This window comes from Pseudopipra pipra, chromosome 7 (genome assembly GCF_036250125.1).
Source record: "Pseudopipra pipra isolate bDixPip1 chromosome 7, bDixPip1.hap1, whole genome shotgun sequence".
Lineage (NCBI taxonomy): Eukaryota > Metazoa > Chordata > Aves > Passeriformes > Pipridae > Pseudopipra > Pseudopipra pipra.
In genome coordinates this window covers 39,603,808-39,626,843 of record NC_087555.1, presented here as the reverse complement: position 1 = coordinate 39,626,843, position 23,036 = coordinate 39,603,808, and the positions used below count along the sequence as shown (strand labels likewise).

The 23,036-nt window shown below is 50.5% G+C and overlaps 1 protein-coding gene across 1 annotated transcript; it reads left to right on the top strand.

Moving 5' to 3' along the window:
* Positions 1–1,379: 1,379 nt before the first annotated feature.
* ACVR1C (activin A receptor type 1C) lies at positions 1,380–22,664 on the top strand. Its single transcript, XM_064661769.1, has 9 exons — positions 1,380–1,504; positions 9,263–9,493; positions 13,698–13,946; positions 15,140–15,370; positions 15,708–15,875; positions 16,606–16,762; positions 17,137–17,261; positions 17,993–18,123; positions 18,834–22,664. The coding sequence occupies exons 1-9, from the start codon at positions 1,432–1,434 to the stop codon at positions 18,957–18,959; spliced, it is 1,491 nt and encodes a 496-aa protein (XP_064517839.1). The 5' UTR covers positions 1,380–1,431; the 3' UTR covers positions 18,960–22,664.
* Positions 22,665–23,036: the final 372 nt, after the last annotated feature.

The window sequence follows — 23,036 nt, the reverse complement described above, 5'->3', positions numbered from 1 at the left end:
ATGAAGTGAATTGTTAGAAAGTCTTCAGAAGGAGAGGAAGAAAACACGGATCTGCAGGAGCAGAGCTGTGTTTGTCTGATCTGTCAGCAGCATGAGCAGTGCCTGGGTGCTGCTGAGGATCCAGTGTTCTCTCCTGGCATCCCCAGAGCCAGCTGGGATCTCCAGACAAGTAATATGCAGCTTAACAGGTACCTGACAAGTAATGGATGGCTGAGCAGGTACAGCCACGTGGGCAGGGAGCAGTTACCGGCCCCGGGCTTGCAGAAGGGAACGAGTTGCAAATTTTTCCTCTACTGTTTTATTGCTCTGACACTCAAACCTTTGTATTTCTTACTAGATCTTGGCAGGTATTTCCTAACAGTGAGGTGTGCAATAGGCTGCTGTGTTGTGTTTCAGTCCAATAGAACATACGCCCATAGAGACTGCTATGAAATAGTCATGTTGGACTTCACTGCGCTAAGATGTTGTAATTCCCACCACATTTAACTGAGGATGGAGTGATATGGAAGTCCTGAATGCCTTCCCTTGTTGTGTTTGGATTAAAAAAAGGAAAAAAGGCTGTACAAGAGCAGCTTTTTTTGATGCTGTTTAACAGCCACTAAATCCCAGACTACTTGGGTTTCACCTCTGCTGTGTCTGTACCATGGTGGAGGGTAATTTGTTTTCTTTCAAAAAGCATTTAGATGATTTTTGCTTGTGAAGGAGTAAGCACAGACTTCCAGAATGGTTTGGGTTGGAAAGGACCAGAAATTCCATCCAGCCCGACCCCCTGCCATGGGCAGGGACACCTTCCACCAGCCCAGGTTGCTCCAAGCCCCGTCCAGCCTGGCCTTGGACACTTCCAGGGATTCAGGGACATTCACAGCTTCTCTGGGCAACCTGTGCCAGGGCCTTTCTTCCTAACAATTAATCCAAATCTCTCTCAGTTTAAACCATTCAAGGTATTGCAGAAACGCTGCGAACAGTTCAGCTCGTTGCTGTTCGCGGGGGTTTCGGCGCAGCCCCGGGGCAGACGCCAAAAGTCACCGAAGGGGTTTTGGCAAACCCCCCCACGATTAAAAATGGTGGTTTTCGTGGGCCGTTTTCCCGTGTCCCGCGGGCAGAACCCCCGAGGCTGCAGAGCTCAATCCGAGCGCTGAGCCGGCGGGGGGCTCGCTCGGGGTCCCGGGGGCGGCGGAGCGGGGCGGGGGCTCGGCACGGCCCGGGGCTGCCCCGGGACCCCCGCCCGGCCGGGACCCCCCCCCCGGCCCGCTTATCGGTGCCGGGGGGCGGCAGAGCGCGGCCCGGCGGGTGGGGGGGCCGAGCGGGGCGGGGGGTCCGGGCGGGGCCGGGCCGGGCCCCTCCCCGCTGCAGCCGCTAAAGCCGCGGGCGGCGGGGCCCGGCGGGCCCGGAGCGGCTCCGGCGCGGGAGGAGGACGCGGCTCCCGCGGCCATGCGGGACCCGCCCGGCCCCGCGCTGCGGGCGGCGCTGCCGCTGCTCGGCGCCGCCGTGTCCCTCTGCACAGGTACGGCCCGGGCGCCGGGAGCGGCTCCGGGACGCGCGTTCGCGGGACCCCGCGTGTGCCTCCCCCGTGCACCTCCCCCGTGCGCCCCGGCCGGGGGGGTTCGGGCTCTCGGTGCGTTCGACGCGGCCGCGCCGACCGAGAACTGGGTCAGCGGGGACTTATCGGAGCGGCCCCGCGCCGTCCCTGATCCCTGCGGCTTCCCACGCCATCCCGGGGATCCACCCGGGGGGCTCCGGCGGCGCTGCTGCTCGGGGGCAGATGCTCAGACCGAGCGGCGTCGGTGCCGGGGAGAGGCCCCTGTGCGGTGCCGTGCGGTGCCCGTGCCCCATCCCGTCCCACCGCAGCACGGGCGGGACGGGGCTCCGGCCCCTGGGGGGGCTCCGGGCAGGGTGAGGAACAGGCGGTGTCCGAGTCCTTCCGATGCGGGTTCCTTTCTCAGGCGGCAGGTGCTGTGCGATACTCCCTCCCCTCAGTCGTCCCTTTAAAACCTAAACGCGCGGTCTCAGCGCTCTGCAAACAGCGGTTCCAGAGGCAGTGTACCAACAGAACATTTTACAGTTTTTCTCTTGGGTTTGCTCCAATTTACTTTTCTCTCTGTGATTTCACCAGAGCAGTTCGCTGGTGTGATGCTCATTACACACTTGCAGAGAGGGGAGGTCCCAGCCCCGAGCTGCAGGGAGGGGCTGTGCCCGCTGCCCCATCCAGGTGCTTATAGAATCCCTGCTTTTGGACAGGGAGAAGGAACAAAGCTCAGCGGTGGGGTGTGAAGTACTTCTGTGTAGTGTTGCACATCTGGTAAATCTCTGGTACCTTCACAGGATGTAAAACCTGCTCCATCGAGCTCTTCTTATTTCTGTGGATTTTTAGTATCCAGGTTTGGAAGCGAATCCTAGAAAGAGGCAGCCCCGTGCTGCCCTTGTTTTCCCCCGGTGTGCTTGAATTGAGCCGGAGCGCTGCCACTGCCGTGGCCATCACCTCTCCCCTCTGCAGAGTGCCCAGAGCACTAATGAATCACGTTGCCTTTGATTGGTATTTATATAAAATCTTGCATTGCTTTGCTCTCTGGGGGTGCAGTGCAAGGTCTTCTTCCCCTGTTCCACAGCCTGGCTCAGGCGTGGGGGTGTGTACAGCCCAGACAGGCAGATGTGTGGCAGCAGAGGGGAGAGTCGGGGTGACTGTCTGGATGGTAAATTCCTTGTCAAGCTCTGCTCGGATGTGACTTAAAGAGCTTTCAGTGCTGGGGACTCTCTTATGCAAACTGTTCCAGACCTGGAATCAGTAAGAGCTGTCAGCCCTGTGTTATCTCAGCTGCTTCCCCATGGAGTTTGCACCCTCAGCCCCTCACAGACCGGGACCAGCAGGTTCTTCCTCAGCTCTGTGCATGTGCTGTATTGCACAAAATCCCTGCACTCCCAGTGCTTTGCTGTGTCCCTCGTGTCTCATAGAGCAAAATCTTTCCAAGGGTACCTCACCCGTTCAAGGCTTAAAATGTCCTTTGGCAGCTTATTCCAACAAAAGTAATTTCTCTGGGTGTCGTTGCCCTTTCCCTGCCCTGCTAATATTAATTTCAGTGCCTGGCCTCAGCTCCTGCCTGCTGGGGTTTGCCAGGGCTGCTGAGCTCTTCCACAATGGGGAGTTTGAGCACCCAAGTATCTATCTGTTGTCTGAAATGAAGATACTTGCACATGTTAATAAAATCACTCCCCAGATGTTTTTTTAAGTAATGAAAATTCTGGAACTCTGTGATGTCCCTCATTCCAAGACATTTTCTTCACTTTTGGAATAATTACTTTTTCTCTCTTCTCTACAGCTTTCTAGTTTTTGCCCTGTTTGGTATCTGCCCTTTTTGCAGTATGTTTGTATAGGAAGCTTTTAATCTGCTATTACTCCTAATATTTTCTTTTGGAGCCCTCTCCAGAGGGAACTTCTCCATATTTATCATGGTAGTCCAAGAACCAGGTTTGTTGGTCTTTTTTACGATCTGTCATTGCCCAATTTTCTGTTTTCCTCTTCTGAAGAGGTGTGTTACAAGAGAATAAGTTTGTCAGGGACACACTGTTGCTTCCGTGTCTGGGGCTGGCTGTTGGAGGCAGATCCCTCTGTGCCCATGGGAGTGGGTGTGGGTGGCAGAGGGGTGGCTTTGTCACCCCCAGCCACCACTGCCACCCCGGCAGATGCCAGAGGAGGGAGGGTGGGATGCAATGGGCAGCTGTGGGGCTCAGGACTCTCAGGTGGAAGCTGTTGCTTCTGTCATCAGCCGTGGCAGGTTCTGGAAACCTCTATGCACACGTGGGATTGTTCAGGACTTGTTGGATGCTCTTGTGCTTTATCCCAAGGGGTTGCACGTGCAGCACTGGAGAGGGTGGTGAGGAGAGCTTCCTCCTGCCCCTTGCAAATGTGCTGCCAGTGATGTCTGTGCTGCCCAGGAGCTTTAGAGTGAGTGGGAAATGGTGAGCAGCTGACTCTATTAATCTTCTGAATATTATCTATGTTTTTTTATAGAATCTTCACACCTCCAGAATTGCCTTTGGCATGTGAGCCCAGTTTCTCAATCTGTGCCTGGTCCCTCTTGCTATCTGTCCTGCAACTCCTTCTACTTCTCATGTGCCTTTTTGAGGCAGGTGAGGGGAACTGATCCCAAAGGCAGAACAGGTCTGGATCTCTTCCTAATGTCTCCTCTGTGAGCTGAGGAGTTCTCCAGTGCTCCCCAGGGAGGCACAGCCCTCTGTTCCCAGCAGGGAGGGATGATAGTGGACTGGTCACTGCTCATGTACAGTTGAAGCTCTTTGTTCTCCTGTATGATTTGGCTTTCCTCTGGCTTTTGATCCCTCAGGATGGGGCAGTGGTGGAGTCCCTATTCCTGGAGGGATGTAACAGCTGTGTAGATGTGGCACTTGGGGATGTGGGTTAGTGGTGGCCTTGGCAGTGCTGGGGGATGGTCTCAGAGGGCTTTTCCAACCCAAACAATTCTGTGATTCCATGGTAAGATTGCTTTGCAATGCTCTGAAGTCAGTCCTACTTTGTCTATCCTCAGCAACCCCTTTTGCTTTCTTATTGCTTCCCGTCCCTCAGCAGCACTGAGCCCCTGTTCCTGTGCCACAGCCTTGTACCACGTGGCTGCTGGTTCCCTCTGCCTCGTCCCTCAGCTGCTGCCAGACAAACAGGCCACTCTGGTGAGATCAGAGTGGCTCTGCCTGGCAGCAGCAGAGTTTGCCCTGGTCAGTTCCCAGCAGCTGGAGAACAGGGGCCTGTACCAGACCCACACCCGCCCTGTGGCACCTTCACCAGCGCCTGCTCCAGTTTTTGTCCTGCCTCCATCACCAGCAACGGGCTGGACAATGGGAAACATCCAATCTGTAGTTTTTAGGGTCTCCTTTGAGCCCCTTTGTTCAACAGTGAAACTTTTGTCACCTGGAACCCTCCCAGGAGTGAAGTGTCCGGTCGGTCAGGTCCAGGTGTGTGTCCTGAGGTGTGGGAACGTCCCTGCCCAGCAAAGGTGGCCTGGGGGCAGCTGTGTCCTGGCCCTGGGTCTGCACCTGAGGAAGGGGACCCAGGTAGTGTGGAAAGCCCACACGCACGTTAATTTCCAGATCTCTTATTTGGGAATAAAATGAAAGTGTATCTAGAAGGGCATAATGTAGAATGACAGTACAGAATGATCAAGGATGGAAATGTTCTGGATATTCAGCCCTTCCTCCCATTACAGAATCACAGACTGGTTTGGGTTTGAAGGGAGCTAAAAGTCCATCTCATTCCAACCCCCTGCCATGGGCAGGGACACCTTTCATTGGATCAGGTTGCTCCAAGCTCCATCCAGAAAGACAATTAATTGCTGCAGGGCCATTTAGATATTTGCTTTCCCATTTAATTTTTAAATGCTCTACTTTAATTATGGTTGGTAGTGCTGGATTATGATTTAATGGAAGATTAATGCCCTGGTAATCTGTGTAGTAAAAGAGTCTGTTGGAAGGTAGAACCTTGTGTGGTTCTGGCACACAAGGTTTCTGGTAGAACCTTGAGTGGGTCTGGTTTTGCTCCCGCAGAGCTTTCGGTTCTTCCCATCAGCCCTGTGGATCAGTCACCTTGTGCCAGCTGTACACTCAATTCTTTCCATTTAACCTTTGAGGTTGCACTGTGTCTGCCCACATGTTTTAATTGCTTGCTGCTTTCATGAAGCTGGTGTTTAAGCTCCTATTCTTCCATCTGCTGTTCACATGTAGGATCATTCTTGTTCCTTGGCTATCTAGTTGTCATGTAGCTGAAGCTGACATGATAGAAAAGGGATGGAAGCACACAAACCCATCTTCTGTTGGCACCTTTGTGTTAGTTTGTTGGGAATTGGGGGCTGGTTCCATTCTTCCTGCTCTATAAGGTCATTGCACAATGTGCCTGCCTGTCCTGGGTGTTTTCTGGCAGTCGCACCGAAAACTAAAAGGCAGAAAATGTTGCTTTTTAGGTAAGTCAAGCAGGTTATTTTCTGCTCTGAAGAGCAAGTCATGCTGTCCTTGATTCAGAGTGGGGCTCATCCAAAAATCTGGTGTGTAGTCTCAGCTTCTATGGCAATAACAGCAGAAAAACCATCCTTGAAAACCACTTATGTCTTAAAAATGCCAGCCCCAGGGAACACCTGTTCCTGGGGTCCCTGTATCCAAAAATTGCTTTCCTTGTGTGTCTGCTGATGTGGGAATCCTTCCCTGCCACCTCGGCTGGCTCTTGGTTTCTCCTGCTGTTTGTGGGGTCCTGTGGAGTGCTGGCTGCCCACAGGAAGGGATGTGGCCCTGCACACCTCTGTCCTTCAGCCTGTCCCAGTTCCTGTCCCTGTGGAAGGGAGCCCATCGTGTGTCCTGTCCTGCTCTGCCCTGGCCCTGCCTCGGCTCCGCAGCCAGTCCTGGTGGGACAACCCACCCATGGTCCCGCTGGGGTTGCTGGGTTTTGGGGAAGGCCAGGACAAATTTATTATGACTGCTGGAGAGTTCCAAGCTCAGAGAACTGGGACCATTGGTGGCCAGGTTTGGGTGCCTGGCATAGGCCTCTGCAGCCCTGGAGTGTTTCAGTCGTTCACTTTCTCCTAATTTCTTAACAGAGAATGGAGTGTTTTAAGGGAATTGTTGTGCTTGAGTAAATAAAGGAATTGTGTTCATTACCAGATTGAGTGACTTATTTTGAAACTTGAGGAGCACATTTTCATCCTACCCCTTTGACCCTTTTCCTTTAGCACCTTCACAGTCACTTTATTCCATTCCCTGGTTTCCAGGATGGTGGGAGTCCCAGCTTTCCTCCTGTGACGGTGCATCACTGATGGAACTACCAGGACTGTCTTTGGGAAGGGGTGGGTTATCCATGGACAAGTTTTTCCGATGGAGGAAGTTGTCACGAATAACCAGGAGCAGCACTGAGGCTTTCCTGGTGGAGCAGCACAGATAAGGCACCAATTGTGGCGGGTGCTGTGTCCCTGGGCACGTCAGCAGGGATGGGGGTACAGGCTTGGCAGAGCTGGAGTTGTTGCACGGGTGTCTGAGGAGCCACGGGTGGGGCACAGCAGGGGTGTGACACTGGGTGAGAGCTGATGGGGTTTGTTACCTCCCCTGTTCAGCAGGATGGGGGGTGGGAAAAGCTTTCCCAAGGGAAAAGCATGGATCTTCCCAAGGGCATGTTCACAAGGACCCAGGCTCCTCTTCTCCTTCCACAGTGGGGAGTCAGCTGAAGTAGCACAGGTGCAAGAAACCCATCCTTTCATAGTTATATTTTAAGATAATCTTTCTGCTCTACTAACGAAGGGTTCTGGAAGGACACAAGTGCTCTTGGAAACACTGTCAGGGGTTTGTATGTGGTGTGGTATTTCTATCCATTTTTCTACCTGAGAAGTCAGTCAGCAGCACAGGCAGGTATCTGGGGAACCCAGGGCTTCTGCTTTTGTAGAATTATATTTAAAGTGATCTGTGTAAATCTTCTGGGAAGAAAGCATCTCATCTTTCCCAAAACTCCAACTCTGGTCTTGTCTCTGAATAGATTTAGCTACAATTTTCCTGGTTTTTTTTCCCCTCTGTGAGGGCACCATTTAGTGATGCAGAGCCTTAACATTCTGGCAGTGACTGTCTTGGCTTGGTCAGGGTGAGCCCTTCATCCATCCTCATCTCTCTCATGTTCACAGGGCTCAGAGGAGCCACCCTGGAGGTGCTCAGGACATACAGGAACAGGTTTTTGATCAGGTCTGCTCTGAAGCAATCTGCAAAATACAGAATATGGATATATCTGTCAGTTATCCACTGTGGATGACATCATAAAGATAATTTCCTATTTTATTTTTAGGCTGTGAGAAGGAGAGAAAAACAGCGTAATGACGTGTCTGAATCCTCGAAGAACTTGCAACAATATCAGACTCCTTTCCTCAATAATGCTTTTATTTTGCAGTTTTGGTGATGACGTGTCTGTTTTCTTCCTGCTAGATCTCTAATTTATTTGAATCTGATGAGTCTTGCTCCTGGCAGCTCTTCTAGGAGCAGGGTAATGTCTTTAAGAGAGATTCAGCTGCTGTGCTGGGGGTGATAGATGGTGCTCATTCTGGTGCCAAGGGAGAGCTGAGACAGCAGCTCCTGCCACACCCTCACCAGGATAAACATGGACATATGGTGCCAAGGCAGTTTGTTGTGGGCCCAAGCTGAAGATAAATGCCACAAGCTGTGATTTGAGAAGGGTGGCACAGGATGGAGATTGTTGTAAAGAAAACAAAGAGTGTCACAGAAACAGAAATCAGAGTCATGCTGATGTCTGTCGGGACTTCTGTGCTCCTCCAGGGACTCAGATCACACAATCATGGAATAGGTTGGGTTGGAAAAGCCCTCTAAGATAATTGAGCCCAACCATTCCCTCAGCACTGCCAAGTCCACCACTAACCCATGTTTTACTTTTCAAGTCTGTTATACTGAAATGAAAGAAACCCTCGTTTCATCCCCCCCTCCCCCAGTCCCAAATGGGTTATGGATAAAACTACTCTTCTAAGTAGAGCAGGGTTCAGTCTGGCAGAGTTACAGCTGACCCAGGAAGGGTGCCTGGACAGGGTGGCCCATCTCAGGGGGATGGGGAGGAAGGGTCTGTCGTTCTGCCCGTGTCCCTCGTGGGGTGCCGGGGGCTGTGTCTTGGTGATCCCCCAGCTCGGTGCTCTCACCCCGTTGGCTCTGGCAGGATGGGGTGGTGCTGGTGTGGGCAGGTGGCTGGGATGGGGCTGTGTCACTGGGAGTCAGCAACAGCTTCCTCAACAGCTTCCTCACCAGGAGCCCTTGGGAATGTTTAACACTTGGTATAATGAATGTGGCTGTGTCTAAATGCACAGGTCAAACGGAGCCTGTGCCCATGTCTTTGTCCTCAGCATTGTCTGAGGTGTTGTCTGGAGTGGTGAGAGCTGAGAACATAAACCCAAACCCTCTGTCTCTCCAGCTCAGCAAGAGGCAGCTTTCACAGGAACTGCTTTTTGTGGTGGTCAGTCTTCTCCACCGAGCAAGACAGATGATATCTATAAAATTCCCTGGGGCCAAGATTAAAAAACTTGTCATGTGTGAGTGTTGGGGACCTGTGCTGCTGGGGATCTCCTGGGACTGGCCTCCTCCTGCAGCCCAGGAGCCCGTTTGCTGACATCAGTGCCGGAGCTCCCCTGGGGCACTCGTGCTCGGCCAGCCAGCAGGACTGGCCATGGGGGGCTCTGCTGTCCCGGGGCTCTGCTGTCCCAGGGGCCTCTCCCGACCGCTGGCCCCTGTTTTGCAGGCCTGCAGTGCGTGTGCCAGCTGTGTGAACACACCAACTTCACCTGCCAGACGGAGGGCGCCTGCTGGGCCTCGGTCATGCTGACCAACGGGCGCGAGGAGGTGGTCAAGTCCTGCGTGTCCCTCCCGGAGCTCAACGCCCAGGTCTTCTGCCACAGCTCCAAGAACATCACCAAGACCGAGTGCTGCTACACCGACTTCTGCAACAACATCACCCTCCGCCTGCCCCTCGGTGAGTGCCTCGGGAGCGCTGCTGTGACACCCGGGGGTGGGACATGCTGGGCAGGGGCCATGGCCAGGGCAGCCAGCTCGTGGGGGCTTTGATCTGGCAGTAAAACAGCAGCTGGTTTGGTCCCAGCTTGTTTCAGACAGGAAAATCTAAACTGCAGCTCTAGGGGAGAGGGAATTTCTTGCATCTTGTAAAGGTCTCCCACACACTGCCCTTGGGTCCCACGAGCACTAAACATGAAGATGAAAGGAGGGTGTGAAGGTGTGCTCTCTGGCACGTGGTGGGGTGCTTGGTCTGTCCTGTGCACGGCCAGGAGTTGGACTCAGTGATCCTTGTGTGTCCCTTCCAACTCAGGATGTTCTGTGATTCCACAATTCTGTGATTCTATGAAGTGTCTGAAGAGAACTTGTAACCTCACAGGTTTTATGGGCTGGACTATCTTCAGGGAGTTTGTGATTTGAACTGGCATTAGGCTGGATGTTGGAAAGATGGTACCTGAAGCACTGGTGAATTAGGAATCGTGAGGAGCCAGGAGCTGTTATCTGGGGTCTTGCAAGGGAATAACAAAGCCTCTGCCCTGCCTGAGGCCTTCCAGCATCTCCACATCTCCACATCTCCACACACAATGGAAAACGTGCAGTGTGTGAGTCTGCCAGGTCCAAAGTTGTGTAATGAAGTTGATTCAGTGCTTTTTAAAAATAAATATTTACACTATTTTTAGGTTTAATATTTTTGACTCTTCTTCCCAAGATTTGTGTTTAATCCAGGCTTTTTTGAAAAACCTGTAAAATATACTACTTTATCAGTGGATACCTTTTTCTACTTACATCAGTGAGAGATGTTACAGGTAAAAATGTACAAAGTAATACATAATTTACAATTATAACTTGAATTTAAGCTGCTGTTGTATAGTTCTGAATGGAATTTGAAAGGCTGTTGCTATGTCATATAAATATAGGAGGGCAAGCCTTGGGCACTGTCACCTCTTGCTGAACCCTGGTACCCAACCTCACCTGTCCTATGGGGTAGGAATAAGGATTATTTAAGTGTTTTTCTTTCAGTTGACTACAGAAGGGACACCCTAATTGTGGTTATGCTCTAGAAATAAAGCACCATGCTGGTTTTTTTCCAAGCTGGGATGCTGGTACCTTAGGTTAAAGCTGCTATTTCTGGAGGAGCAGTGGAGGCACATCTGTCATCCCAGTGCTTCAACTGGCAGTTGCAAACCCTCTAGTTTTGTATTTCAGTACCCCCCAAAAAATGACTGAATTCTTATCCCAAGCCCTTTGCTCTAAACATTTGGGAGAACTCATGTCAGTCAGAAATGTAACTGTGCCAATGTGGTTTGAGTGCCTCTCTCTCTCTCTTTTTCCATAACTATCTCTATCTATCTCTATCTCTTTCTATCTATCTATCTATCTATCTATCTATCTATCTATCTATCTATCTATCTATCTATCTATCTATCTCTCTCTATTTTTCTATATCAAACTCCTTATAAATTTATCTATTTCTTCGTATCTATCTATCTATCTATCTCTTTAGGTGTATATATATGTTATATATCTACCCACTTCCCTGCCAACCTGTCTGTCTCCATTATGCAGATTCTAGTTTGAAAGTGGAGCGTGTGGGCATGAAAAACTTGCTTTTAGGCAGGAGTGACTCTCCTGGAGGAGGAGAAGCCCTGAGAAGGTCCAGTGTGGTGCCCATCCCTGCCAGGCGAGGCAGGACCTTTGTGTCCTGCTGGGACACAAACCTGTCCTTCAGCTCTTCTCCAGGCTTGGAGCAACGTGGGCTAGTGGAAGGTGTCCCTGCCCATGGCAGGGGTTTGGAACCAGGTGGGCTTTAAGGTCCTTTCTAACCCAAACCATTCTGGGATGCTGTGACTGTGGGTAATTACCAAGGGGTTTTGTTGTAAAGGTACCAGGAGTGCCTGGAAAACAGGGAGATGATCTGCAGGGTGAGGATCTCGGGGGGCAAAGGGCAGTGTGTGTGCTTTGGTGCCTGAATTCCCGTGGCAGAGCTGCAGGTGGCAATGCCCTGTCAGAGCAGGGTCTGGTTGGTGCCCTGGGGGACAGGAACTGGCTGTTCATTTGAGTTGGGTTTTTTTTGTTTGTTTGTTCTTTGTTTGGTTGGTTTTTGTCTGTTTGTTTTTACAATGTCTGAAAATACACATCTTTAAGGACAGATTCAACCTGGATCTCTGCTTTTTATACCCTCCTTCTTGTGGGCAGGGATTTCATTGCAGTATTTTGCATTAGCAGGAGAAAGTCTCAAAGTGCAGGATGAGTTTGGTTTTATTTTTTTTTTTTTAATGTGTTAACCTGGATTCCTTTTTGGGCTTCTACTGGTTTAACTGGGATACTTTCTGCCCCAGCTCAAGGTGAGCTTCCCCTGTCAGTGGGATGTCACAGCAGGGCTGAGAAAATGCTCTGTGTGCTGCTGCCTTGAAGGACCTCCCTTTGATAAACCATGCCCTGCACATCCCTCACTCTCATTTTCCCTGCAGAACTCACCTCGTGCCCTCAGTGTGGAACAGGCTGGTTTGAGCAGCTGTGGGTCGGATCCAGAAGGCTCTTTGAGTTGTAGACTTGTGTCTCACAGGATTTTCGGGCCATATTTAAGATCTGGGAGACAGAGCTTGTGATCTCTGCCCCCACTCCCCTGTGAGTGGGGTCTGTAGTCACGGTTGAAGCTGGAGAAACTTAATTTTAGGCTCTAGCCCAAATTGTGTGTTTTTGAAATGGTTTAAAAGTATTCTGTAGAGCTGACTAGAGACCCCTATTAATGAAATAGATTTTCTTACTGCCTTGGAAAGAACATGTAATTTGCCCCCCTGAGTAGCCTAGAAACTTGCACACACTGAGTTCAGAGCTTTTGGAAACCTTAAAGTGCTCATTATGAATCAAAAGTAAATGGCTGTGTGTGAGAATGTCTGTTCCATTGGAGGGGAAAAAAATCCTTCCTTTTTTTTTTTTTTTTTGCTGCCTATAAGTACTATTTTATTTACACAGCTTGGACCATAACTACTCCATGTTGTGAAACTGCTGAGTGCTGCCAGATGTGCTGCCTTTGGTTCACACATGGCAACGTGTGTCAGCTTCTATTCTTGGTTAGTCAGTCAATGAACAGTACATTCAGAATAGGATTGCAAAATGGGATTAATGGTGTTGTTTTGCTGGCTTTGGGTGGTCCTGAGGGATTGTCTGATTTCCCCAAGAGTCTGACCTTACCCAACTGCTGTGGATGTCACCACTCTGGTGTGGCCTTTAAGGGCACCCTGGGCGTGGGGTGTGTGTTGTGTTTGTGGTGTTTGTCACTCTCCTGTGTGTGCTTTGGGCTGTGGGGAGCCCCTCGACCCCCGAGGGGTGTGTGCAGTGCTGGTCCTGGCCACGGGCCATTTGGTGCACGGGGTCAGGGTTGAAGATGGCCCTGACTATAATACAGGAATCACAGTGCTGGTTTTTGAGATATTTCTGCTAGAAAGAGTGCTGCTCTGGATGGAGGGAGCTGCAGAAAGGAGGGAAGAGAAGGAAGGAGCTGGAAGGTCTGGGAGGGGTGCAGGACAGTGGTGACCACACGCTGTGAGAAGGGGCTGCTGCAGAGCCCGTGCTGAGGAGGTGGGAGGACTCTCCAGCCGAAGGTGACACGGGCTGCGGCCAAGGCTCCCAGCAGGAGCAGGAGGAGGACCAGGAGCTGCAGGTGTAGGATGTTCTGCCAGGCTCTCTCCCACTGCTGGTGTTTGGCATCTGGCACCCACCATTCCCACTGGAGCTGATGGCCAGGCTGGAAGGGCAGGTGTTTTCCAGTGGGAATGCTGGTCACTGTGCTGGCAGCAGGGACCATCACTGCTCCAGTCTGGGGCACTGAACCCATGGGCCAGCTGTGCACTGCTGAGAGTCCTCTGCTGTTCCCTGAGGAGTGGGATGGGATGGGATGGGATGGGATGGGATGGGATGGGATGGGATGGGATGGGATGGGATGGGATGGGATGGGATGGGATGATCTGAGGCGGTGGTGTTGGACGGTGATCAAGAGACCAAGCTTCCTGCACAGAAGGTGTGTGGGGAAAGACTCCATGTCTTACAGGAATGGGATCTGTCTCACGGCCAGGATGACTGCAGGCAATCTCTGACCCTGCCACGCTGTCCCCCCCAGCCCCTCCCTGGCGTGTTGCTCCAACCCTGCTCTTGTGTCCCCACAGCGTCGGAGTCCCCGGGCCGGGCCGGCCCCCGGCCCGTGGTGCTGGCGGTGACGGTGGCAGTGCCGGTGTGTGTGCTGGTGCTGGTGGCCGTGCTGGCCGTGTGCACCTCCCGGGGCCGCCGGCGCCGCGCCCGCCGCGCCCACAAACCACCCAACGTGGAGGAGCCCCTGTCCGAGGGCAACCTGGTGAGCTCCGGGAAGACGCTGAGGGATCTCATCTATGACATGACCACCTCCGGCTCTGGCTCTGGTACGTGGGGTGCCCTGCACGCCGAGGGGCTTTGGGCCGGTGCACGTGGCCACCCCTGACAGCAGTGACAGGGCTTCGTGTGCTCCTCTGCTGTCAAACTGCAAAAGTTCTGCTCTTTGTTGGAATGGAAGAGTTAAAAGAGCGAGCTCGGAAATCAGATTCAAGTGTGACACCCAGTGCTGCTGGCTGATAAGGAAAGGTACTAAACTCACCTGAGTCAGGATGCTGCTTCTGAAATTTTTAGTGTTTTATTGCAAAATAACTTTACCCAAAATTCTTTTTCTGAGCAGAATGTCCACCTTTCTAACATTTTTCCTGTTTCTGATATCCAGTCTACTGTGGTGCCTCCATTGCAATGCAGAAGTTTTTAAACCAAAGAAACACAAAAATGAGGTGGAATTAATATATTCCAGCTCATCTGGCCAGTGGTACATCTGGGGTGTACAGCCCAGCTTTCCCTAACTACAGCTTTTATTGAAAAATATGTAGATTGTGCTTGCTTTTATTTATAAGTGAAAAATGTAGGAATGGTGCCTAATTTAGTTGACTTTATTTCCATGAGCTGCATACCTCTGAGGACTAAGTTGTTGTTCTTCCCTAACACTTTTTCACAGCTATAATGAGCAGACTTTGGCTTTATTTACCCTGAAGTTTTAACTCTTCCCAGCCATCCCTGAGCCAGGAACAGGGCTGGACTTGTGCTGATCCAGAGCCCCGAGCAGTGGTGCAATTTGATCTGATTTCAGCCAAAATCAAGGCTGTCTTGATTTGAAAAAAATACAAAAAGTAATAATTATTTTAAGTCCCCAGAAAACACAGAATCAAACCAGACAAGGTAGAGGTTATGGCTGGCAAAGGATAGTGGAGCTGCTATGATAATTTATCTTTATTTTTGAAAATATCAGTCAGAGGGAAGCAGCTAATTGACTGTAGGACAGCTGCAATTCCTATCAAACCAAGTGGAATAGTTCAGGCCTATTTTTTAACTTTTATTGGGGCTTTTTAAATTTTTTTAAGTATATGGACACTGAAAAGTAACGTCTAAAAGGCTGAGATATTAGTGGGGAGAGGATTTTCCCCTGGCAGCCTTGGAAAACAAAGCCATGAGTGCAGCTCACTGGGAAAGGGCAGCGTTGGGATTTGAAGATCACAGCTGAGCTCTTTCCCAAGTACCTGTCTCTCCTTTTAACTAGGTTTGCCCCTGCTGGTCCAGAGAACCATCGCCAGGACGATTGTCCTGCAGGAGATCGTAGGGAAAGGCCGCTTTGGCGAAGTCTGGCGTGGGAAGTGGTGCGGGGAGGATGTGGCTGTGAAAATCTTCTCCTCCAGAGACGAGCGGTCCTGGTTTCGGGAGGCAGAGATTTACCAGACGGTCATGCTGAGGCACGAGAACATCCTGGGCTTCATCGCCGCCGACAACAAGGGTACGGGGCGGGCGCGGCAGCGGGGGCTCCGTCCTCTTGCAGGGCTTTTCAACCCTCATAGCTCTGGGGTTCTCCGTGGTGGCCTTGGCAGTGCTGGGTTAATGGTTGGACCCAACATTCTTAGAGACCTTTCCAGCCCAACTGATGCTAAATCCTGAGTGTCTGTCTCAGAATAGCTTTCGCTGCCCCCCCATCTGCAGCACCACCTCGAGAACCGCGTGCTGTCCTGAGCTCCCTCCCGGTGGGATGACTGGCACACCTGCTTGTTTGCATTCCATGCAAAATGGGAAGGCTTTCCCCAGACAGTGTTTTTAATACTCTTGCTTCCTCTGGGTAGATAACGGGACGTGGACTCAGCTCTGGCTTGTCTCCGAGTACCACGAGCAGGGCTCCCTGTTCGACTACCTGAACAGAGGCACGGTGACGGTGGAGGGCATGGTCAGGCTGGCACTGTCCGTGGCCAGTGGCCTGGCCCACCTCCACATGGAGATCGTCGGCACACAAGGCAAGTGCTTCCTTCCCACTTGCCCTTTGAGCATTGTAAGGTGCTCCAGTGTTGTTTGCAAAAACATTTATGGGTGACGCGGAATTGGGAAGCGTTTTCCAAACTGTTAACACCAAACAGTGTGTGAGTGCTGCAGGGAACAGGGATGTCACCTTCCCACTTCTACTGTCTGCACTTCATCCGTGGCTTTAAGTGGATAGCTGTGGGAGCAGCTGTGCTAGAGACGAGTGAGCGCTAACGAAGGAAAAATTAGGAAAAACTTCTTCCCCAAGAGGGCTGTCCAGCTCTGGCACAGCTGCCCAGGGCAGTGGTGGGGTCACCATCCCTGGAGGGATTTAAAAGCTGTGTAGATGTGGCACTTGGGGACATGGGTTAGTGGTGGCTTTGGCAGTGCTGTGGGTACAGTTGGCCTCAATCATCTTGGAGGGTTTTTCCAAACCAAGCCATTTGATGATTCTGTAATTTTCTAAATTAATTTGAAGGGTGAAGTTCCAGTTTCTTTTCTCGTGTTTTATTCTTGAAATACAGATATTGAAACAAAAATGCTATCAAAGTTTTCTTTTGAAGTTGACGGCATTCAGCAGAGCTTTGCTTGCTCAAAACAGGCTTCAGTGTTTCTATAGGGGATAGTAACAAAATGGAATAAAACTGGTTTTACATCCTTGCTCATCATATTAAAATCCACACTGTTCTTATCAAAACTGGAGGTGGTTTCTCTCACTGTGAACAGGGAAGCCAGCGATCGCACACCGAGATCTGAAGTCCAAGAACATCCTGGTGAAGAGGAACGAGACCTGTGCCATCGCCGACCTGGGCCTGGCGGTGAAGCACGACTCGGTGCTCAACACCATCGACATCCCCCAGAACCCCCGCGTGGGCACCAGGAGGTGGGTCAGGCACTGCCAGCCCCCAGACGGGCTCACTCTGTGGGGATGGCTCCTCCCAGCCCTCCCCTCCATCACTGATGTCCCCTCCATCACTGATGTCCCCTCCACTCTTGCCATCGGCCGGGGGTCCTGCAGACCCTGTCCCTCCACCCTGGCGGGGTGGGAGGGGAAGGTGGTTGCTGTTCCCATGGAATGGAGCTCCCTGTCCCACGTGGGATGTGGCTCTGGCACGGACATCGTGTGTTGGTCACTCCATGTGCTCTGGGCCTGGTCAGGGCATGGCTCCAGTGCCATGAAAGGTCACCTGGCTGTGGCACATGGCAGGGCAACCACGGCCTTCTGCAGGAGCTGAACTGCCCCTGTGTGCTCCAAAGGTACATGGCTCCCGAGATCCTGGACGACACAATGAACACGAACATCTTTGAGTCCTTCAAACGAGCAGACATTTACTCCCTGGGGCTGGTGTACTGGGAGATAGCCCGGAGGTGCTGCGTTGGAGGTGAGGTGCCTTTTCATACCATCACAGAATCCCAGAGTGGTTTGGGCTGGAAGGGACCTTAAAGCTCATCTTGTTCCACCCCCTGCCATGGGCAGGGACACCTTCCACCAGCCCAGGTTGCTCCAAGCCCCGTCCAACCTGACCTTGGACACTTCCAGGGATCCAGGGGCAGCCACAGCTTCTCTGGGCAACCTGGGCCAGGGCCTCCCCACCCTCTCAGCCAAGAATTCCTTCCCAATATCCCATCTTAACCAGTTTGAACACATTCCCCCTTGTCCTGTCCCTCCATCCCTTGCCCCCAGTCCCTCTCCAGCTCTCCTGGAGCCCCTTTAGGCCCTGGAAGGGGCTCTCAGCTCTCCCTGGAGCCTTCTCTTCTCCAGGGGAACCCCCCAGCTCTCCCAGCCTGGCTCCAGAGCAGAGGGGCTCCAGCACTGGAGCATCTCCGTGGCCTCCTCTGGACTGGCTCCAACAGCTCCACATCCCTCCTGTTCTGGGGCCCCCAGTGCTGGCTGTAGCTCATTTTGTGATCCACACCACTTTTATCTTCAGTAAAACCAAAGCACTCCCAGTTACTGCAGCACTAAGTGGGGACAGAAGATGTCATGGAGTCGTTGTCCAAGGTGGCCCTGAAAGTTCTTCTGTTCTCTCTCATTGCTTGTAGAAACAATTAGAGTTTGTTGTGGAGCAGGTACTTTGTATGTTGTATTACCTCCACAATAAATGTTCCCTAGGAATCACTGAGGAATACCAGTTGCCTTACTACGATGTTGTGCCTTCTGATCCTTCAATAGAAGACATGAGAAGGGTTGTCTGTGAGCAGAAGCTCAGACCGAATATTCCAAACCAGTGGCAAAGCTGTGAGGTAAAACCAGTTCTCTGGTTTATTTTAGTTTAACTTAGTTTATTTATTATTATTAGTTTACTTTAGTTTCTAGTTTATTTTTTCTAGTTTTATTTTATCATTTATATTTTCAAATTTAAATTAAAGCAGAATTTTTGAGTGAGAGACAGGGTGCCCAGCCTCTCCTGAATTGAGATGTTTCAGATGTGTAGCTCTCCTGAATTGAGATGTTTCAGATGTGTAGCTCTCCTGAATTGAGATGTTTCAGATGTGTAGCTCTCCTTCAGCTCTCAGGTCAGCTCTTTGCACCGAGTGCTCAACTCTCTTAACCGTGGATCTTCACTAACGCTGCTGCTGTTGTGTCACTGTTTCAGAGAGCTGCACTTTATTTTCCTGTATTGCACTTGCGAAACAAAGAGCGGGAGGTGCTGGTTGTACTCCTGACCTATTGTTTGCTCCTTGGGAGGGGCAGAGGAGGGGCAGGCGCTGAGCTCTGCTCTGTGGAGATCAGGAACAGCACCGAGGGAATGGCTGGAGCTGTGTCAGGGCAGGGTCAGGTTGGATCTCAGGGTGGTTGGCACTCCAGGCTCCCCGGGGCAGTGGGCACGGCCCCAAGGCTGCTCGAGCTCCAGAGGGTTTGGCTGATGCTCTGGGGCACAGGGGGTGACTCTGGGGCTGGGGCTGTGCGGGGTGAGGAGCCGGAGCGGCTGATGCCCTGTGTGTCTGTGCAGGCGCTGCGGGTGATGGGCCGGGTGATGCGGGAGTGCTGGCACGGCAGCGGCGCCGCCCGTCTCACCGCCCTGCGCGTCAAGAAGACCGTCTCGCAGCTCTGCCTGCAGGAGGACTCCAAAGCCTGACCGACCTCCCCGCGCCAGGACACGGGAAGGAATTGTGCCGTTCACCTTTCCACGTGTGATAGTATTTTTATTTCTGGTCTACCTCAGATAAGGTGGTTCAGTGTTGCAGTGCCCGGAGCAGAGCACTGACCTCGAGCGTCGTGTCCGGCCGTGGGAAGAGGCAGCTTGGGACTCGAGTTCGGGTTTGGTACGGCAAGTCCGTGACTCGCTTTGCTTTTGTGAGCAAATTGGACACCAGGCGAGTCACAGGAAGGAGGTTAGAGCATCACAACAGTGTAAAAATACCTTTTGCTGTTGCACTTTTCATCCTCGTCAGACCCCAAATGCCCTGGAAATGTCTGGTGTTGGTTAAAGCTGTTTGCAAAAAAACCCTCATGTTCTGTCCTCAAACCAAGTAAAAGACCAAATTTAACCCAGCTTTTTACCTATTTTTATGCAAGAACCTGAAAAGGGGCTATCAGTAAAAGCAATTAAAAAAGATGGAAATTCCACTAAGCATGTACCTTGTGAACAAAACCATTGAGTCAGTTCTCTATTAATATTTATATTTAATGTCTTGGTTTCACATACAATATTATGGTTAGGGTTTGAGTTGTTTATTCTGTTCATTTCTTCGTTGAACAGATCGACCAAGGAATAACTTTTCTTTCTAACAGCTTTTAGAAGAAATAATAGAGGCAATACTTTTCCATTAGTTACGTAGGGATAAAGTGGGAGAAATTCTACCTAAACTGAGAAAATATTTATTTTTAACAATATCTTGCTAATCACTGGTAACATTTTTTTAGTGCCTTTTGATGTGTTGGGGGAAGCTTTAACAAAAGCCAACACAGCCTTTTCAGAGGTTTCTTATGGAATTCTGTAACAGCACCAGGCTGGTGAGGAGTATTATCATCTCTGATCATGTTTCCATAATACCACAGCCATCAAAGCGAGGTGTTGTATCAGAATTCACTGATGTTCTGGTGTTTTGTGAACTGATGCTTCTGCCCCACTCCATGGCCCATGTATTTGAATATAGTGTTCTAATATATTTAATAGCCAAAATTATACATTTCATAACCATATGGTTCTTTAAATCTTTAAATCCAGCTGGTCCATGGAAATTAAGCCCAAAGATGTTTCCAGAATAGCAGAGCTCTGAAAAAATCTTGTGTAGCCCACGCAGCTCCATTGCAGTCAGTTGTTGGCTGATCACAGGTTGTCAGATCAATCTTTGGGGTAAAATCTCTTTAACTGGAACTGTTGCAGGGAAAAACGGGTTAAACTTTTACTGAGGGGGTGGTCTGTAGTATCAGCACTCTGGGTTTCTTCCTGACACACATCTCCAGGAGCTGTGGATCCTTTATGGCTGTTAATTGCCCGTAAATAGGCTCTGATACAATTTACCTGTTTGCACAGGTGCTTGTGTTAAACAATGCAGGTCTTTCTGTGGTCTGGAGCTGAGCAGTGGAGAATATTTCCCTAAAGTTGCTGGTAGATTTTTCTCCAATGTGGTTTCTGAGATATAATCAAAGGTGTCTCAGAGATTTGGGCCAGATTGGATGGGGCTTGGAGCAACCTGGTCTGGTGGAAGGTGTCCCTGCCCAAGGCAGGGAAGGGAACAAGATGGGCTTTAAGGTCCCTTCCAAGCCAAGCCATCCTGTGATTTAATTCTTATGTGCTTCAACTGCATGAACTACCCTGTAGAGCTCAGTAGATGTGACTTTCTGGGCTGTTTGAGGAGTAATTTTAGCATGATCCAAAGCATGATGCTGACTTGTGTATCAAAACATTTGCAAACCTAAGATCCAGCATTTGTTCTTGTAGTACATAAGTTGAAAAAAATTCCTTATCTTAGAAAGGAACAATCGAAGATACCTTTTTTTTAAGTGGGAAAAGGGTTTCAGTTTTCAGTTGCCGTTCTGGAGTCTCTGAAGGTTGTTGTTCAGCCCTATAATTTGAACAAGACCCTTTTGGGCCTGGCTGGGAGGTGTGGGTGGAGGATTCTCAGGCTTGCCCGTGTCACAGCTCCAGCCCCAGGGATACTTTAACCCTTTCCCTGCACATATCTCGTGGTATCAGACATTATAGTCTGTTTGTCCTGGTGTTTCACCTAACTCAGTATTTTTGCACTGGTTTTCTTTTTTCTTTTGTTGTTGAGAGGCAAATGTGTATTTTGGTGAACCGGAGTTAAAACATAACCAAACCAAGGGCTGATGATGTTGTATTGAGCTCTGAAATGTTTGCAAACTCTACATTCCTTTAAAAAAACCCAAAGAACCATTGTTTTAGTGGCCTTTCCCCTCCATGTGGATCTGTCCAGTTCTAATTTAAGCACAGAGGTTATGCCAAGACACTTCTGTGCATTTTAGGGAGGCTTAGGTTTCCTCAGAGGTTACAGTGTTCCTGCTAATCTTCACTTAAAGCACAAGTTCTTAAACTCATAAAAATTTTCAATGTCAAGGATGCTCAAACCCCATCACCACATTCAGCCTCTCCTAAATGATGCTTCTAGTTGGAAGGAGTTACTAATATTTTATAGTTTGCTTCTAATAACAACCTAAAGCTTAATGCAGGGATTATGGACTGCAAGGGAAAGTTAATTAATGTTTCCTCGAGCACCGAATTGTTTTGTGTTTCCTGAGCTGCTGCCCCCAGGCACCCCTCGAGAAATTCAGGCTGTAATCTCCTCTGCACTTTGGTACTTTTATTATTTGCACTTACCAAGGTCGTTCCCTCGTGTAACCCTATAATGAACCCTACAATATTTTAGTCGTTGCTATGTCACTTCTTTTCTTGGTAATAAATTCAGGAGTTATAGATGAATTTATTTAGAAATATGTCCAGTCCCTACAATAGGTTTGAACTTTGAGCAGGCCACGTTCTTGTCTCAGTCCCTGTCTGCCCAGAGCTCCTGTGCCACTGGTGGGCTGGGGGCTGTGCCCAGCAGGGGTGTCCTGGGGGCCGGAGGGTTCACAGGCACAGAGGAACAAGCTCATTCTTGTGTTCCTGAAGGTGATGGCCCAACCCCCCCGCTGTGGTTCCATGGGGGTCTGTGAGGCTGTCCTGGGGCTGTCCTTGAGGTGTCCTTGGGGAGTCCTCCCCCAGCAGCACCGGGAGCCAGTCCCCTGCCCTGCCCTGAGCTGTGTGTCTGTGATTCCAGGAGCATCCCCCCGATCCCCCGAAAGCTTTTAGGGACAGATGTCCAAGTTCTGCTCTAACAGGCAGAACAGTTTATGAATGTACAGGGAGTAAGACTGAGGTACAATATATTTCTGCAGAATATAAGAAATGTGCAATAAGTTGTAGCTTACACTGAATGTATTTTTGGATGAATGGACTAGATGTATTTGGATGTAGCTGTGACGTTTGTGTCTAAACCTGCTGCTGTTCTCAGTTCCTAAAGAGAAATGTGTCATATTTTGTCAATCTGCAAACCACTTCCTGAGTTGTCTGTTTTTAAAAGAAGCATTAATATTTTACCTGGAACATTGTAATATTTCTGAAATAAGTAGAGTGGTGCAGTGCTCAACCCTCGTCTTGTGAAATGCGTGATCTGTGTACACTGCAGAGTTATTTTTAAAACTATTGCTAAAGTTATTGCTTGATATTGCAGCTGCCTGGATGTAAATAATGGTCTAGCTGTTGTATTTTGTACGCGGATTTTTCACCCCACATACTTTGGGGAAGACGTGGTTATTTTAATAAATTCAGTGTACTCTGCCCTGGTGTTCCTGTGAAGTGTAAAATTGTTTCTGTGAGGGCAGAAGGGTTGAGCCTGTTCCAGGTAACTTGTAGATGTTGGAGGTTTCAAACTGAAGCAACGCTCCTCTGCCAGCATGTGCCCCCAGCCCCTTTCCTGGCTGTGCTGGGCTGGAGGACGCTTCCCAGGGCTCCCAAGGTTCTGCAGGGACTGGGAATGGGCATGTTCCTGCCAGCCACTGCTTCCTCGACTTCCCATCACTGTTCCCGGCCGACGTGTGGCAAAATGAGCACTAAGTCCTGCCTGGAGGGGCATCCAACACCCCTCCCAGGCTGCTGTGCTGGTGGGCAGTGCTGGGGCAAGAGCTCTGCTCCTTCTGGCACCTGCTTGTC

What these genes read in the sequence shown, in the direction of transcription:
- ACVR1C (XM_064661769.1), top strand. Translation starts at nt 1,432, where the DNA reads ATGCGGGACCCGCCCGGCCCCGCGCTGCGGGCGGCGCTGCCGCTGCTC. An exon ending in CATCGCCGCCGACAACAAGG is followed by an intron (nt 15,371 to 15,707) that starts GTACGGGGCGGG and finishes TCCTCTGGGTAG; the next exon opens with ATAACGGGACGTGGACTCAG. An exon ending in GGAGATCGTCGGCACACAAG is followed by an intron (nt 15,876 to 16,605) that starts GCAAGTGCTTCC and finishes CACTGTGAACAG; the next exon opens with GGAAGCCAGCGATCGCACAC.